This window comes from Mugil cephalus, chromosome 11 (genome assembly GCF_022458985.1).
Source record: "Mugil cephalus isolate CIBA_MC_2020 chromosome 11, CIBA_Mcephalus_1.1, whole genome shotgun sequence".
NCBI lineage: Eukaryota > Metazoa > Chordata > Actinopteri > Mugiliformes > Mugilidae > Mugil > Mugil cephalus.
This window is the reverse complement of record NC_061780.1, coordinates 26469430-26483137: the sequence shown is the minus strand read 5'-3', so window position 1 is coordinate 26483137 and position 13708 is coordinate 26469430. Positions and strand designations below refer to the sequence as shown.

Genomic DNA, 13708 nt, shown 5'->3' with positions numbered 1-13708 from the left:
GCCAGGACGGCCAGGACGTCTTCAAAGGCTTCCCCTCAAGTCTGGAGAGTTTCTAACCTTTGGTGTTTTGTTAATGCTTTGAGGAAATTGAGGAATAAAAGGGTTAATTTGAATAACATCCTCAAAACAAAGGTGAGTTTCTGCTCTTTACCAAATATCAGATGGGCACCACCTACAGACCACAACATCCCACCAGAGATTTAAAGCTGGAGAGAAACTCACCGAGTCCAGTCTCCTTTGTATCTGCTTTTAGATTTGTGACGATGGAGGAAGAAATCAATTATTCTACAGTGGTTTTTAAAATTAGTGCTCCACCTTCAAAAGGTAATAGACTCCTGTTTTATTATTCACAAGGGAAAACGATGGCAAATGGCATTCATTCCTCTCTCAACATTTTCTTGTATTTTTCATGTCGTCCAGAGAAAGAAGAAGAACCGGTGATTTATTCTGAGGTCAAAACCAAAGAGTCTGTAGCTGCTGCTCCACAGGAAAAAGAAGGACCACCGATTTATTCTGAGGTCAAAACCAAAGAGTCTGTAGCTGCTGCTCCACAGAAAAAAGAAGGATCACCGATTTATTCTGAGGTCAAAACCAAAGAGTCTGTAGCTGCTGCTCCACAGAAAAAAGAAGGATCACCGATTTATTCTGAGGTCAAAACCAAAGAGTCTGTAGCTGCTGCTCCACAGAAAAAAGGACCACCGATTTATTCTCAAGCAAAACCCAAAGCATCAGCTCCTACTGCACCAAGTGAGTCCCATTAAAACATCTCTTAAAAAGTAGTAAAACTGAGACATGAACTCACTCAGTCTTACTGACTTTATTTGCCTTTTGTTGCTCTTTATTTAATTGCTTGTGTTTTTATGTTATTTGTAATAATGGATGGTAAAAATGGTAAAAAATATTTTATAACCATATGACCAAATCTAAAGTCAGTTTTCTCATGAAGCAGAAGGCGAAGCATCCAAACACTCTCACATCCGTCTGCTGCTGCTGTGTTTGGGGATCCTCTGCATCCTCCTTGTGGTGACAGTCATCGTCGTTGTTGTCTACTGTGAGTTCACTAAATAAATTCTAGCTACCAACACTTACTGTAAGTCCCTCTAAGGCAAATCCAATCAGTCTGTATTTTTAATCATTATTTTCATTCAGATGGAGAAGCCAGAACTTACCTGATGCATGAGCTCACTGATCATCTGTCTCCTCTCATTCAGTCTTCTTAGTCACTGAGGAGAAGGACAAGCAGGCAGCAAACCTCACAGCAGAAAACAAGCAGCTGATCAGAGACTTGGTAAATATGACAGAGGAGCTGATCAGAAACAAGAATACGACAGATGAGCTGATGAGAGACTTGAAGAACACGACAGAGGAGCTGAACAGAAACAAGAATATGACAAAGGAGCTGATGAGAGACAGAGATGATCTCAACTACACCCTGAGAGCCATCCTCAAATACGACTCATTCCCAGTGTCGGCTTTCTGCTCTGGACTGAGTGAGTACTTCACCGCTTTGACCTCACGAGTGATTCTGGAGAAACGGTGCATGAATGTAAAGACTCCGAGAGCATAGTCTCATCTGATGAGGAAGAAAAGTAGATGCGTTCATGGCAGTAATATGAAGAAGTATAAAGCATAAAATAGTGTAAAAGTAAAAAGAAAACTTCACTGATGTGTTGGTTTGACCCATAAACTGTAAGAAACAATACAAATGTCTTTGGGAGGACGTCTCCACTTCCTAGTGACAATTCTAAGGGCCCTCAAACAGACCCCAGTAGCATCTATGAAGAAATTATTATGCATAGACTTAACTAATATATATTCATACAAATGAATCTGAATAAAAACAAACGCAATATTTTAATTTTGATCATTTCAATAACCCCCTTGGCTACTGTTTAAAAATGGTTTGGTCCCCGGATTGTTCTTCCTCATGTCAATTAAGTGAGCAGGTAGTGAAAAACATCAATTAAGATGGTGGCCCCATCAAAGACCAATCTGGAGGACACCAGAAAAGACTTGAGAGGGAGGGCAGGAGTAGGAGCAGCAGAGCAGAGACCCAGGACATCAAAAGAAAAAAGTAGTAATATTCAGATACTGAACCTTTCTGTATATACCATAACCTGAATGACTGAGAGCTTTCACATTGTCCCATCTCTGCTCTTTTCCGGTGGTTTCAGACTGTAATCCGTGTCAGAGTGGGTGGCTTCTGTTCCAGGGTAAATGCTACCTGTTTTACAACCAAAAGGACCCGTGGAAAACTTGGCAGCAAAGCCGAGAGATGTGCCAAAATAATTCTTCAGATCTGGTTATTATCGACAGCCCGGGGGAACAGGTGAGCTCTAAAGTCAACGCTGCAACAAAATGTCTGAGAATCGATGGCAAGAAATGAGAATGAACAGCACAGTCTTCCTCTATGATGAATTACAGGAATTCATCAGTAATCACACAGAGTACTACTTTGACCAACATCACGGATACTGGATTGGGCTGAAAGAAAGTAACAACACCTGGTTCTGGGTCAATGGACGCAATGTCACTCTGGAGTAAGTAAAGCCATTAATGTAACAGGTGTTTGACAGAAAAAGCCTTTTGTTGAAATGAGAACCACCTCTGTTTGAGCTATAACAGCATGACAGAAAGGTTCCCCTTCCTGTAGCTCTCACACCGGTTTTCTAGGAGCAAATGATCTGAATCAAATTCTGCTCAGGAACATGAAGTGGTTTGAACTTCTATGTACTCTGTGTGTGCGTTAGTTGAATGGGTGCACAGAGAAACTGGTCAATCTGGAAGGTGTATAACAATTGGCCACAACATTATGACCACTATAAGACCATAGCAAGGTGCAGACTGATGCAGGAGAGGACTGGTATGTCTATTGTTGTTGTTGTTGTGTTTAATTGGGAGTAGGAGGAGTGTTGTTACATGCACTGATGTTCACTTTCTGCATTTGAAGGTACTGGGCAGCGGGTGAGGAGGCAGGGGACCAATGTGTACAGTTGATCCACGATAAACCTCTCAAAGAAAACTGGAAAAAAAACAAATGTTCAATGAAGAACAGGTTTGTCTGTGAGACGGAAGCCCTGATCAGACTCTGATAGAGATCCAAGTCTTTGGAAGCGAGGTGTTTTTCTTTATACAGGGCATTTACTGTATTTTAGATACACAGATCAGCCATAACATTATAACCACAGTCCTGACCCATGGAGGCCTGGACTCCTCTAGACTCTGAAGGTGTTCTGTGAAGCCCTGCCTCAGGTTGAGGGCTGTAGTTTGTAAACCCTTGAACTCCTCCAACCAGTGTCATCCTGCCAGAAGAGTCCATCAGGAAATCCTGTCTCCATGAGAGGCTGGAGGGAGGAGCATAATGTTATGGCTGATCAGCGTATATTTCATTTCAGTCCACACCCAACACAGTTAATACACAACTACCCAGAACACCTCACAACAATCAACAAAACAGAAACAGCATTCATATAGTACATGACCTCGCTCCAATTAGCAGTAACACCAGGATGTAGCTGTTAGCTTAATTCATAGATGGTCAGATGATCTACTTGCATTAGAAGTGATTCCAGTACCATATTACATTTACAAGAACATAATCTGGATCTAACATTAATTAACTGTATACAGTAGCCTCAACTAACATTAGCAGATAGTTCACAGAAAACTGCTTTGCTAACAAATGACTTTTCGGCAATTCTCTAAAATGACATGTGTTCTTATATGATGCGTTCCATACCATCATGTCTCTGTGCAGGACAGTGCTTTTCACCGTGTTTGTAAATCTACATTATGTAGCATGTCTAGTTTTGTATCATCAGAACTAAAAGACAGACGTTTATACAATATTCTTGGCTGTTTAGTTACTAATGTTTTGATAATAAAAGCAAGTAACGAAGCAATAAATCAGTTTTTACCTTCAACCGAGCCAGATAATTATTATTATCAACATTTGGTGGATATGAACAAGGAAGTGAACATCAGCTGTTTTATTCTGAGTCATTTTGCAGTTTATTTATATATAACGGTCAAACCTCTGAGCAGTAGTCTAAGAACCACATCTACTAAAGGTTTGCGTTTCTAAACACGTCTGCAAACTCATTGTGACTGCAAAAAACAAAACATAAATGCACAAACTGATTTACTAACTGTGCACACTAAGGTCCAAAACAGCGCGTCAGCTTCCATTATGCATGTTTTTTGATAGTAGTAAGACTTCTGCCCATTTTATTACTCTCTCAGTGTGTTTGGATCATGATAATTTACTATCAAATATTATTCAAAGAAGTTTGTTTAAATGCACCTCTTCTAAAATTAGTTTCAGCTCATCCATTAACATTTACTAAACAGAATGCCATTAGTTTTAGAGATATTAACTAATTAATTGTTGTGATCTATTCCTATGTATATTATTGAATCATGAGCATAAATGAATATTTCATTTTTTCTTTAGGATCAGTGGTAAATGCTGATAAGTCTACTTTAACTGAATGCATTTACTTATCATATTTGAGAAACTAAAGGTAGAGCATAGACTCGTGAACAAAAACAGTTCAAAGAGTCCACACTGTAAAAAAAAATGTAATGTAACGGAATGTTACTGTTTACTTTTACAGAATATTTCTGTATTTTTTTTTAAATACAGAAACAATCTGGACAATCAACGAAGAGACTGTGATTATACAGGTCAACTGTAAAATAACATGAAATATGTGTGAAAACATTATATTTCTGTTCTTTTACAAAAAAAAACATTAGAAATACAGACATTTATTGTTAAAATATGTTCACACATGTATCGTAATTTTACAAATATTTGTATGTTAATTAATGTAATAAACTGTAAAATTCAACCAAACTTAAAACTTAAAAAATCATTTAAAATTACTGAGAAATTAATAGTAAAATAACTATTTAACACTGTAGGCTATTGTGTGTGTATATATACAATCCAATGTAAATCACAACGTCTTGAATTATTTCACAGTATGTCTGAACAAAACACGTGTAATCAGGAGACATTTTACTGCTGCAACGTCTCCCTGCACTAACACAAAAGACAAAAACGTGAAGACGACATGTCATTGGAGTGCGTGGTTTGAAAAGCGCGGGTCCCGTTTGGATTGGTCGACAGAAACGTTTGGAGAAGAAGAAGAAGAAGAAGAAGAAGAAGACATGCCATTGGCTGTTGAGACACTGAACATCCATCTTTGACGTTACGCTTAACAAGGTCATCAACCACCACACGGCTGTTCCCGTTTGGTCACAGAAACTTGGAGCAAACAGCAGCTAATGTCGATGCTGGAGGAAGGGCAAAGGCAGAAGGCAAGTATCAAACTGAAGCTGAGTAGTATTAGTTTTATTTACCACCATGCCTCTGACTTTACTCAGTCGACAAAACCAATCCGCTAGCATGTTGTCAACTGAAATGTTAGCTAACTACGATGACAAAAGTATGGCCGGCGGTGGCGTCTTCACGCGGCGTCTGCCAGTGTTAGTCATAGATATATATCTATGAGTGCTAGTAGTCAGCCAGACCAACCACTTTTTATTTTATTTACGCTAACGTTAGCTTAGCACTTAACACTGAGTCATTACGTTTACTTTTGTGAACTGACTGACACAGGCGGAGAGAAAGAGGAACAAGATTTGTTTAGAGCTGCAACAATGAACAATAATAGATTATTAACCCTCTTCATTTTCACTAGTTTTTTGACCATAACCTTTACTGTGTGACTTGAAATGGCATGATTTCTGGCTAGGATAGGAAGCTGGATTTTATGTAACGTGTCAAAATGTCAAAGTCTTCTTTCCACACAGACTGCTCCTACTTCTCCACTTGCAGGTGTCGCTAGTGAGACATTTTAAGTGGATTTTCTTCCAAAGAAGAGAGAACAAATGTTTTATAAAAGATACTGAGATTTGGTAATGGTTCATTACAACCAGTTACTCTTTCTTAAAACTAATATTTTCATCTTCCTCTTGCCTCTCACAAAAATAGGAGGAGTGACCTACTCTGCCTTTTTCAAGATTTTACAAATTTTAATTTTGGTGCAACACTAGTCAGTGGTCAACATGAAATTCAACACAATACTGAAAAAAATATGGAAAGGATAAGGTAACGATCATCTTCTAGTTTATTGAGGGGAGATTTGCTAACACAGTTTAGGTCGACTTTTTCACAACCAATAGTATTTATTTAGATTTTGGCAAATTTCATGATTCATCTTTTTTTTTTCTTTCTCTCTGCAGATAAGTGGTGAGAGTTGATTTCATGGCATAAACTGGTGGTTAAGAACTCCACTCCTTTCCATGCTGAACTGTACAGTGAAGCAGTGCGCTCCACAGTAGGAGAAACCTTAGTCAAAGAACCCAATGTTGAGCAGCTACCGAGATGCAGTGGAAAGGCACTCAGTACAAAAAGGGTCTTTCTGTGTTTAAACCAAGGTGAGGCACTTGAGTTCAGACAGACTGAGCTCATGCTTGTGATGCAGGACCAGCACGTATACTTTGTTACACCTCATGACGTGTCCTATGTGCCAGCATTTGCATTGTATGAAGTCAAACAAGCATGAAATGTTGGAAGCCTGAGCAGAAACTAGATTATTACCCTTCGCCTGTGTACAAGCTTTGTGGGACAAGAGTAATTTCACTTAAGCATAGCACTGTTGACTCATCTGGAGTTTGAGAGATTAAAATCTGACAGTAACAGTATTTTTCATCCTTTCTAGTCCTCCTAGTCATGGATGCAGAGAGTCCGCTTCTGTCTTTCATCAAATCAGTGCCTAAACTGAGAGACCCTGAGCCTTTCCTGGAGCATCTGCAATGTTTAGGAGTTGAGGACCTGAGCTACCTGCAGGAGAGTGACCTCCTTTCTGTCCTCAGACCAGTTGAAGCCAGGAAACGACTGTCACTGCTCAAAAAGACAAGTATGTGTTTCAGTTTGTACAGAATAAACTTTCACATTAAAAAAATGTGCATAGTCAAAATCTACTTATTAGGTCCACCTGTACTAATCAATGCAGTCCAATACAGCAGTTCTACTATGAATTATACTTCAAAGAATCTTCTCTACATTTTTGTTGATGTTTTGAAAAAGGTGATGACTACACACTACACCTTGTTCATCATTGATTTCATAGTGGGTCTTAGTGGTGGTGTACTGCATTATATTGAGAAAGGAACAGTTTAAAATATATCAACGGCTACTGAGGGTAGAATTATGCTAGGTAATAATATACCCAGAATGAGCTATGTAATGTCTGTGTTTAAATATTACTACTATCTGTCCTTTAATAAAGCCAACAACATGTCTTGGACAGTCCTCCAAGCAGCCAGAGCAACCAACAGTTGAGCAGAGCCAGTACCAGTACAAGTCCAGTAACACAGTCTGACCAGATGCCCCTCTCTGGTGAGTACATGCATCTGTTGCACACAGTTACTCTTTTGGGTTAGATGGGCTGAAAAATAACATAATCTACCTGTAACTTAGTGTAATATAGTACAATCAGCAGCAGTGAATTGACAGTGTGCTTATAAATCAGTATCATCAGTTGGGTCTATCTTCTCTAGATTCTGATTCGGTAGCAAATGACACACAACTAATGATGGGATGGGATTATGGGATTAACACAGGATACTTTATCACAATGTACAGAAAAAAATGACTTTTGTATCCAGCAGTAGCAATAGTTCCCCCAACAACAATATGTTGTTCATTTAGTTCCCATGTTTAGTCAGCCTGGTGTGTATTTTCTTTGTAGTGTGTTATGTTGAGATCTTGCAAGCTTGTCTGTTCCAAAGCAACAGTGTCATCTATAGTGGGACTCGTGTGACTGCTGTGGTGTTGGAAAAGGCTGTATCTTCTTGCACCTTTATCCTGGTCCTGCCTCTTAAACTGCTATTAGCTGTTATTATTTAATAACCGCTAATGTTTTCTGTCTTCTCTTCAGGTGGTTACAGCTCAGAAACTGCAACTTCACTACGATCAACAAGTAGTTCAAGTATGGACACCACACCTCGTCAACTGTATAGAGCAGGGGTCGGGAACCCGCCGCTCCGGAGCCGCATGCAGCTCTTTCGTTCCTCTGTTGCAGCGCTCTGCAGCGAGCGGTGCGGAGCAAGGACACTGATCAAAGCCGTTCACTTTTTTACGCTGACTAACTGCCTCAGAATAGCGGCAACTAGTCACTCATCAGTGAACGAGCGAGAGTTACACAACAACTGAATGACACTGAATGCCACACCACACTCATGGTTGTAACATCAACCAAAAAACACTGAACTCCCACAGTCTATTGCAGCTCATTTACTAGTTGCTGTCGAGTATTTAATTCAAATCTATTTTTATTTTAGTGCGTTAGTTTTTTAATGGGAAATTGTAGCTGTTCTTGTTCAGCTTGGTCTCATTTTTTCTCATGTTTTAAAAAGATGAAATTATTGTTGTATACTGTTATATTACATCTAATCTAATATAGCCTACAGCCTTTTTAAATAAAATAATGCCATTAAAACAACTAATAAGAGCACATTTCTGTAACTTTAAGCATTATTATTCATATTACAATGTTAATTTGCTGTCTTTATGGGTAATTTCATTATTTTAAAATGAAATATGTTTGTAATTAAACGTTAAAAACAACGTAAAACTATTAAATATCCATTTGATGTTTTCTAAAATTAACAGTAAATCCTTGCAATCTAACCAGATATCTAGTTTTGCAACAGTTTTTTGACGTGTTTTGAAAGAGTAATCACATTATTTTGTCATATACTGTTGTATTACATCAAATATAAATTATTATACAATCTCTTCCCATAAAATAATGTCATTAAAACCGATTAATAACAGCACATTTCTTTAAATTTTAGCATTATTGTTCGTAATACAACATTTATTTACCATATTTCTAGGTGATTTAATTGTTTTAAAATGTGAAAATGTTTCTAATTAAACGTTAAAACAACCTGAAAATACGACAAAATCTTGTTAAAAGTACAAATTGTATTTTAATTATGGAAAATAACTGTATTTTTAATTTTCCGTTATTTTACTGTATTTTTATGGCGCCCCTGCTGCCAGAAATAAAAAAATATATATTTTTTTTACAGGTCAGAGTAGAATGTGACAAACTTTACAGACTATAAAATACGCCAATCATCGTTAACTAAGTACTTGGAGGATGTGTGTTGCACCGGAGCCTATTCTTGCTGTCACTGGGTGAGAGGCAGCCAACCATTCAGAATCACACCTACGGCCGATTTAGAATCAATGATGAACCTAACAAGCGTGTGTTTGTACGTGAGAGGAAGAGAAGAACATGCAAACTCCATCCAGACAGACCTCACTCACGGTCACATGCAGTTCTATTCATGTATTTGTTTCCTTTATCATCATTTCCCTATTTGATGTTTGTCGATGTATTCGTATAGTTTTTCTTGTTTTTTTTGGTATTGCATTCATGCAGAGTACCGTTAAACCACAAAGCAGCCGTCCCATAACGCTTCCTTACAGAATAAAATGATGTAGACAGTGTCTAAAAAAAACGATTTAATTCTACTTTTTCTTTATTTCGTCTTTGTGAATCCTTTATATTTATTTTAAAGAGGAGGTCACTGTGCAGCTTGTTTGGATCCTGTGTTGCATATAAACTGGAAATTTAAATAAAGCTCGGTTGAAAGAGGAAACATAAAGAGTCGCATTTTATTTGCAGATAAAAGTCGGTTTAATCTGAATACGTCTGTTTTCTGTAATTACAAAAAAAAAAAAAAAGAGCATATGATGTTCCTATTAAAACTCATGGTTCAAAGCCTGGGGGACAGCGTCAGTGATTCAGTTCCTGTGTGGTGGTAAAGTTGTGTCTCCGTTAGGAACTGATTCTACTCTTACAAAGATCTGATCATTTATGAGGTGATGGGACAAATTCTCATCAGAATCAGAGTCTGAAGACATTTAGATTTAATGAAGAGACGTTTTAACCTATTCAGAGATAAAACATACCACTACACACAACTGGAGCGTCCTCCAACCAATCACAGCCACACGCTGAAACCACGGTTCCCTTTATAAGGTGTGACTGCAGCCATTTAGCGTCGTTAAGCCCCGCCCACACGACCTGATTGGCCCAGAACAACTTCCTGGCTCCCAGGGTTGATTATGTTGGAGGACTGTTTGATGTAGAGGTCCAGGTTGAATAGTTCATACAAAGTTGACAAAATAAACCCCTGTGGATGAATCAGCTGCAGATAAAACATCTCGTGGACGTTTAGTTTCTGATTCAGCTTCAACCTTAAAGTCTTTAACAGGAAGATTCTCTGATCAGATTCAGAGTTTGTCTCTAAACTCCCACTAGTCTTTCGACTACTTTTTCATCTTCTTCTTTGGAGGAAGTGTCTCCTCGTCTTCGTCTCTGTGATTTCCTCCAGCTGTGCCTCATCTGATTCTCTATCATTGCTCTCCTCTTCTTCTGCAGCATCGCCGTGGTGTTTGGACGATTTCTTCTTCTTCTTCTTCTTTATTACCGTAGCGTCGGCTGGTTCCTCCTCCTCTGCAGCAGGTGAACCTGTTCCTTCATCCTCCTCCTGCTTCTTCTTCTTCTTGTGTTTCTTCTTCTGATCAACGTTTACACAGTTTTCTACTTCAGTCCTCTCCTCGGTTTCCTCCGCTTTCCTTTTCTTCTTCTTCTTTTTGAGTTTAACATCCTCTTCATCAGGCTCCAGCTCATCTGTGGTCCTCTACTTCTTCGTCTCTGACTGGGAGGTGGCTGGAGCTGCTGAGGTGTTTCCTGATTGGCTCTTCTTGCCGTACTTGGCCATGAACTCGGCCTCCTGCTGCTCCAGTCTGGCTAACTTGGCGCTCATGGTCAAACCGTGCCTGGCTCCTCTAAAAAAAATAAATAAATAACAAAATAAAACAATGGTTTCAGGATTTTTCTCCATTTGTCACTGGAATCTGGCTGCATAAAATAAATCTTACTTGTGAGCCGTGCGTCCTCCACAAACCTTCATGAGATCAGCGTCAGAGAGTCTGTCCACAAACATCCAGAAAGATTTTAAAATGACGTCAAATGTGAAAGTACACAGATAAATTAATCAAAGACGCATATTGACAGGGAGGAGGAGAATCATAGGCAGCTTCTGTTACGTCCACAAGCATCATTTAACATCAATTTCTGCCTGTAAACGTTACGTTTCAGGGCTGGGCAGTGAATATTGTCACCACCTACACAGCATTAGTCATAATGTTATGGCTGATCAGTGTACATATATATTTCAAAGCGTTGAGGCAAGTTCATTAAAATGTGATTCAGTGAAAGTAGTGGGGGCGTGAAGACTGAAAGTTGAATTAGACATGTTCGACCGCATCATTCTTCTTCGTCTCTGAATCACTCTGCAGTTATTTGATCGTAACAGCAGGATATTTCTGGTTTCTGTGGCACTGACTGATCTGCGGGAATGTGGACTGCACGACTTGCGAGACAGGTAACTATGACCCCATACCTTTTTACCAATAATCTTCCTCGTTTTACACTGAACGGTCCAAACAGATCCACTCCACTTCTGGTAAAATGTGGTTCATCCGGTACAACTCTGTTTCTTGGTAAGTCCACCATCATTTGTGTGCCTGATGCACCGTGTTGTCTTCGACAGGTAGTGCAGCGAGACAGCATTTTCCTGATTGTTGAGGGGGCGTCGATAATCCAATATTTTTGGCGCACATAAGACAAGACATGATTGCGTCCGCTGTGTCCCAGCCGCTCATGTGCATCCTGGAGAATCAGATCAGCCACTCGATGGTCTTTAGGCAGGAGCATCGGGTAGTTGGCTTCGGCTGGCCTAGATGCTCAACTGAGCCTTCCTCCAACACGAAGGATTCCCTCTTGAAGTTGCGGATTCAGTCTGAAGATTTGACTACTCTTCTTGACAGGCTCTTTTCTCTGAAGAGAAAACATTTTCTCTTGAAACTTCTTTTGCTGACAATGGAGGATGATATCCGGCTCAGCTTGTCGCAGATCGTCAACAGTCAGGTAAGTCTGTTTAAGTCTCCTCTTGTGGCGTGTCATTTCTTTGTTCACTTGTTCTTGGTCCTTATATTGTTCATTTCTTTTCTCTTCTTTGACAGATTTACCAGGACTCCTTTGACTCAAATGAGCCAAGACTCTGCCTTCTTTAGCCGTATCCAGGAAGAGAAGTATTCTGTTAGTTGTTGTATTGCATCAGTACTTTCTTCTACTGTAGTAGTATTAACGAATATGCTTTTCTTGACCTCAGGATCCGCCACTGAAAGCTCCTCTAACAGCTCAGGCTTGTCTGGCCATTCCTTTTCTGGCTTGCTGAGGAAGGCAGGCCCTGAGATCCATGCTTCGTTCTGTGTGAAGACACTTGCATCTTGTCCCCTGGAAGCATAATCGGCTGGATTCAACCGTGAGTTGATGTAGCTCCATTGCTCCACTCTTGATGCTTGTACAATTGTAGCGAACCTGTTCGCCACAAATGTCTTTGTCAGGCCGAGACTCAAAGCAGGACTCAGAATGCAGAGATGACAAAAGGCTTTATTTGGATTCTTCAGAGATCCCTCACAGAGGGACAAACAAATGGCTACAAAAAAACCTAGACGTTAATCTGACTACTGAAAACGAAAAAACTCTCCAGAAGGAGGAAAACCTCAGGACTAAGGATCTAACTAAGAAAAGACTTAACAAACAAAAACTCTCTCTTGGAGAGGATTCACAGGCTTACTTGAAAACTTCTCTGGTTGAAGACATGAAACAAGGCATGAGAACAGGTTGAGGACGATAACACTCTGGCACGAGACAAGGGGAACACAGACTACTTAAACACACGGAGGGAAATAGGGGACAGGTGGACACAATCAGGAATCAGGGAAGACAATCAGACTGGTGACAAATGAGGAAGGGCAAGTGACCTGAAACAAGAGGAGAGTTACTTTTCAAAATAAAACAGGAAATGACAGGACAAAACAACCCCACCACGGTGTGACAGTCTTAAACCTGATGTTCTTGTTTCTATGTATTTGAGTACGGCGGTGCTGTCCGTCCAGAACTTGGAATCTGACAGCGGCAGCTGCAGCTCCTTCTTCAGCAAGCTGTCCACCTTCACAGCTAAAGTAGCTGCCGTGAGCTTCAGCCGCGGGATTGTTGTGGGCAAGGAGCAACCCTTGCTTTTCCCAAGACGAATGAGCAGTGTATTTGGTTGCTGCTTATCGGACCGGATACACCACTGTACTCCTAAAGCCCTCTCAATGATGAGCGAATCCTGGTCGAGGTCAAGATCTTTGACTTCTGTTGCTCGGTCCTCTTGTGGAATGCTTGACAACACGTCTGGGTAGTTGGTCATCCATTTTGTTAGTCCGAATCTACCTGTTAGACACATGGCTTTCAGGTCTTGGTACAGCTTGATTGCTTCTTCTTCGGAGGCAACTGACCTCAGACAGTCGTCAACATAGAAATTACATAACTCTGTATCCACAACTGGTGGAACATTGGTTCCACATCCGCCATTACAGCGACTTGCTCTTGCCGGAACCTTGTTAAGATGCCAATCAGACTGCTTGTCATGTCAGGCCCTTGCAGTAGTTGCTCGTTGAGTGTGGTTCCTTGGTAGGAAGCACCACGATCAAATACCACTCATATTTTGTGCTTCTTAGGGTGGTAAACACCATGGTGCGGGATAAACCACACCTTTCCAT

The 13708-nt window shown here is 40.0% G+C and overlaps 1 protein-coding gene, 1 long non-coding RNA gene and 1 pseudogene across 2 annotated transcripts; 2 read left to right on the top strand and 1 right to left on the bottom strand.

The window, feature by feature from the left end:
- The first annotated feature begins 12 nt into the window (after positions 1 to 12).
- LOC125016977 lies at positions 13 to 543 on the top strand. Its single transcript, XR_007113796.1, has 3 exons — positions 13 to 132; positions 254 to 324; positions 421 to 543. It is a non-coding gene; the product is annotated as an uncharacterized LOC125016977 (long non-coding RNA).
- Positions 544 to 792: 249 nt separating this feature from the next.
- Positions 793 to 3092, top strand: LOC125016082 (asialoglycoprotein receptor 1-like). The gene is made up of 6 exons (XM_047598258.1): positions 793 to 805; positions 950 to 1051; positions 1212 to 1490; positions 2133 to 2329; positions 2425 to 2540; positions 2951 to 3092. Exons 1-6 carry the CDS (start codon positions 793 to 795, stop codon positions 3090 to 3092), a joined length of 849 nt encoding a protein of 282 aa, XP_047454214.1.
- Positions 3093 to 9689: 6597 nt separating this feature from the next.
- Positions 9690 to 11123, bottom strand: LOC125016627 (annotated as a pseudogene).
- Positions 11124 to 13708: the final 2585 nt, after the last annotated feature.

What these genes read in the sequence shown, in the direction of transcription:
- LOC125016082 (XM_047598258.1), top strand. An exon ending in CATCGTCGTTGTTGTCTACT is followed by an intron (nt 1,052 to 1,211) that starts GTGAGTTCACTA and finishes CCTCTCATTCAG; the next exon opens with TCTTCTTAGTCACTGAGGAG. An exon ending in GGACGCAATGTCACTCTGGA is followed by an intron (nt 2,541 to 2,950) that starts GTAAGTAAAGCC and finishes CTGCATTTGAAG; the next exon opens with GTACTGGGCAGCGGGTGAGG.